The 3,599-nt window shown below is 52.2% G+C and overlaps 2 protein-coding genes across 2 annotated transcripts in view, besides 1 other annotated feature; both read left to right on the forward strand.

Annotated features, from left to right (window-relative positions):
• Positions 1–578: 578 nt before the first annotated feature.
• On the forward strand, positions 579–1,025 carry TraAM80_09076 (uncharacterized protein; the record flags this gene model as incomplete). Its single annotated transcript, XM_029385780.1, has 1 exon — positions 579–1,025. One exon carries the CDS (start codon positions 579–581, stop codon positions 1,023–1,025), a length of 447 nt encoding a protein of 148 aa, XP_029234361.1.
• Positions 1,026–1,206: 181 nt separating this feature from the next.
• Positions 1,207–1,238: a microsatellite.
• Positions 1,239–1,543: 305 nt separating this feature from the next.
• The window catches only part of TraAM80_09077 (uncharacterized protein), a gene marked incomplete at both ends in the record, with an annotated part of 2,097 nt that continues 41 nt past the window's right edge, over positions 1,544–3,599 (forward strand). The window contains one exon of the mRNA XM_029385781.1: positions 1,544–3,599. This exon is cut by the window's right edge and continues 41 nt beyond it. Within this exon, the coding sequence (XP_029234362.1) occupies positions 1,544–3,599 (2,056 nt within the window).

Here is a 3,599-nt window from a genome sequence, read left to right on the forward strand (position 1 = left end):
GTGTTTTGGGTGAATTTGCTTTGTTTTTATGTTTGCCTTTATTTTTTGTCGTTTCGAAGTCGCTTTTGATTTTTTGTGTTTCCCTTTTTTTTTTGGGGGGGGGGGTACTTGGTTGATTGTTTTTGTGGTTGCTTTCACATCTCTCGTGGTTTCCCTCCGGTTGGGCGGCAGCGCCTTGCCAACGGGTTGTCACTGCCTGCGATGGGCTTCTGAATATTTGATGTGCGTTTCTTTTTTTTTTGTTTGGCTTTTTTACAATGCGCTGGATGGGCCGTTGAACGCAACCCCTCCTCTCTGCGCCTCTCACGGCTTCGCTGTTGTCTAGGCGTCGTCTTTGTTTTTGGCCGAACGCCCGACAGTAATTGCTACCGGAGAACTTCTTATAGTTTCTGTTGTTTAACTCGTATGCGCCGCAGTGTGCGTTGATGTGTCCGCCTGTTGTTGTCTTCCCTTCGTCTGGGCGCTGCAGTGAGATGTACCTGGGGATTGTTTTTACCCTTTTTTTTTGGTAGTTGTGTTTGTTGGAGTGGGTTTCTGTTGTGTGTAGGTTTGAAGGAGGGTTTTGGTTTGGCGTACTAATGAGCCCGCAAAGTATAGTGGCGAAACAATTGCTGCGGCAGTCGACGCTGCAGCCGCGACTGAAGCTTCCGGCTGGCAGGATTGTGTCGCTTGAGGAGGGTCGACGCTTGGCACGCCTGGTGCACGAGGAGGAGGAGCACACGGCTGCTACCAGTCTGGCTGCCGCGGAGAATCGCTCCCTGAGTTCGCCTGTCGTTCTGGAGGAGCAGGTCTCAAAGCGCATTTTGCTGCTTCGACGGAAAAATAATAGTGCCGCCAATATCAAGGCTGCTGTAGCTTACGCCCAGCGTAGCAAAGGGTCGAGTGCAGCGGGAAAGATAGACACTGAGGTGCGGGACATAGCCGCTAAGTTGCTGCGTAAAGATCAGTCCAGCCGCGCTGCGTTGAGGGAACGCCATGGGCGCAGCAAAGGTGCGAGGAAGCGAAAGGGCCCCTCACATAAGTGAGGGCAGAGTGAAATTGTGAGTTACTCGCCGCGTAATTATTTGTTAAATGTGGCGCGCGAGAGTCGGCTCGATCGGCGTGTTGTTCGTGGCTGCTGTTCCCCGTTGCACTTCATTCTGTGAATATTTGAGGCGCTCTGTGGCTGCCATGCACGTGCCTTGTGGTTTGCTTTTTTACATATATTTTGTTTTGTTGTATGTTTGTTTTTGTTGGTTCAATTCTGCATTTGTAAGAGCTCTGGTTTCCCCTCGCCTTCTTTTCTTCTTCCGCCGTGGGCGTCCGCGTCTGCGTGGATCTGCGCCCCACGTCTTTGTCATCTTGCAAGGCACAGCGGTCAACGTTGCGGCTGAGTTTTGCTTGACGGCAGACCAAAGGGGCCTCTTTCTTCTGCAAGGGTGTCGTAGTCAATAGCTGCTGCAGTAGTAGATTCTTTTCGGCCCTCTTTTTAATATTTTTCTTTGCTGTTCTGTTGGACATTTTTTTTTTGCTTTCGGGTGGCGTCGCGCTTCTCTCGCCTAAAATGCTCTCCACATATTTGTCGCTGTTCTTCGGCTGGACATCTCTGCTGCTGACGGACGTTGCGCTGCCGAATTTGTCCATGAATGCCGGTATTGCGACTCTGCACAACATGTCATGTGCGACGGTGCAGATTGGGGCGACGGGTGGCGCTTTCAACGCCTCGATGTGGTCCCTGCACGTGACACAGCCGTCGATGCTGTCGTGCTCTGTGGATATTGAGATGGGCATTGCTCGCTCGAGCATCTTCTGGGATGTTCACATGCCTCAGAGCGCGGTGTCGCTCACGCGGGCGTCGGATGATCGCCGTTCCAACGAGGTCTTCTCCCCAGACGGTTGCGTTTTTAACATGACGATGGACAACATCCGGGTGGAGCCTCCTGTCCTTCTGTTTGAGCTGGGGATGAAGGCTGTCAAACAGCTTATAAAAAAGCACGCGGGGTTCTACGCCTGCAAAGTTGCCCTTCCGCGTCTTGAGCGGGAGCTGCAGAACCACACGGTTAATCCGCCGGCGCCATCTCCACCGTTTATTGAAGGGGACACGCCATTGAGTAAATCCCCTTCGTTCCGCGCCGCGTTGAACATTTTGAATAGGTTTAAGGATCCACACGGAGTACAACTGAAGGCATCTGCATTTTCTGAGACGACGATTCGATTGCACCTGAAATTCACACGTGGGTTCCACATGGTCATGCACAACACGACGGACCACACCAGCGGGCCTCTCGCTGATTTAGAGGCGTTTCAGTCAGTACTGTCTGCGCTTTTGAACGATCGTGTGGCCTGGAGTGACATGGAACATTTTCCGGCCATTACAGATGGTTTCATGGATGTTGAAGCTCCTGGGGCCTTCGAGATGTCACTAGACGTCTCCTTTTATAACCTTCGTTGTGCCCCCGATGGGTTTGACTGCAGTATACCATGCACCGGTGGGATCCAGTTGCGCAATATTCGTCTCAGAGGGCTGCATGAGTGGGATCGGCTTGTGGTGAACCATATCGGCCCCTGGGTATCACAGGCCGTTAATGAGGCCCTTAATTTTGTGACCTTGCGCTTTTGTGACAAAACCGTGAACCGGTTTGGAATTCCCCTAAAGGAAAGAGCACCACTTGTCATGGTTCCCCCAACGGCACTGCTAGTCTCTTCCGTGATTCTTGCCGTGGTATTTGTCGCTGGAATGATTTGCATGAGCATCGTGCGTCATCGTCGATCCCCCGCAAAGTTGTGGGATGGGTCCGACATATCACTGCAGCGTGTGCTCTTGGAGGATACGCTGCTGATCCTGTTGATTGTGGTAAACACACTGGCATTTATCTGGTCAAACACCACCACCAGCGCGGCGCTTGTCGTTGGCGATGAAGTGCAAACGTTGTCCTTCTCGCTCATGGACTCGACGCGTAGTCTGTACCAGGCTGGCCTGAAACTGTTGGCGGTGTTGGTCTTTGTCTTTAGCGGGGTTTATCCGTACTTCAAGCTTGCGACTATTTGCGTCTGCACACTCGTCCTTCAGAAACCGGAGTTGCCGATGTTGAGCGTGATTGATTATTTTGGGAAGTTCTCATTTCTTGACTCGTACGCGATGGTGATTATGACCGCTGGTCTTCAGATAGCAGGTGTTGCCGAGGTGCGCGTCTTTGCTGGGTTCTACGTTTTTCTTGCGGCAACGATTCTTTGCGTTTTCATTGGAAACTACGCCACGGTTTTTTGGCGCCGCAACACAACGCTTCGTTGCTGCCCGTATTCAGTGAAGATGAACATGGAAGACTTCCTGGACGGTGTTTTGCTTTTGGACCCCGAGGATGAAGTTGAGAGGAATATTTCAGAGGCGCATAAGACCTCGCCAGTACGACTGCGACGCCTGTTTTGGCGCGTACTCCATGTTGCTTTTGTTGCCGCTTGCATCGTGCCCGTGTGGATCGTGCCATGTCTGAGCTACCGCGTAGGGGGCTTAGCCTCCGTGCTTCAGCCAGCCGACAAGAGCATGACGTTGTTTGAGCTTTCTTCCACTTCAGTTGCGCTCCTTGTGACATGCGCGTTTACCGTCGGCATTGCGCCTCTGC

Source organism: Trypanosoma rangeli (genome assembly GCF_003719475.1).
Source record: "Trypanosoma rangeli strain AM80 chromosome Unknown Tra_15.4_contig_00509, whole genome shotgun sequence".
Taxonomy (NCBI): domain Eukaryota; phylum Euglenozoa; class Kinetoplastea; order Trypanosomatida; family Trypanosomatidae; genus Trypanosoma; species Trypanosoma rangeli.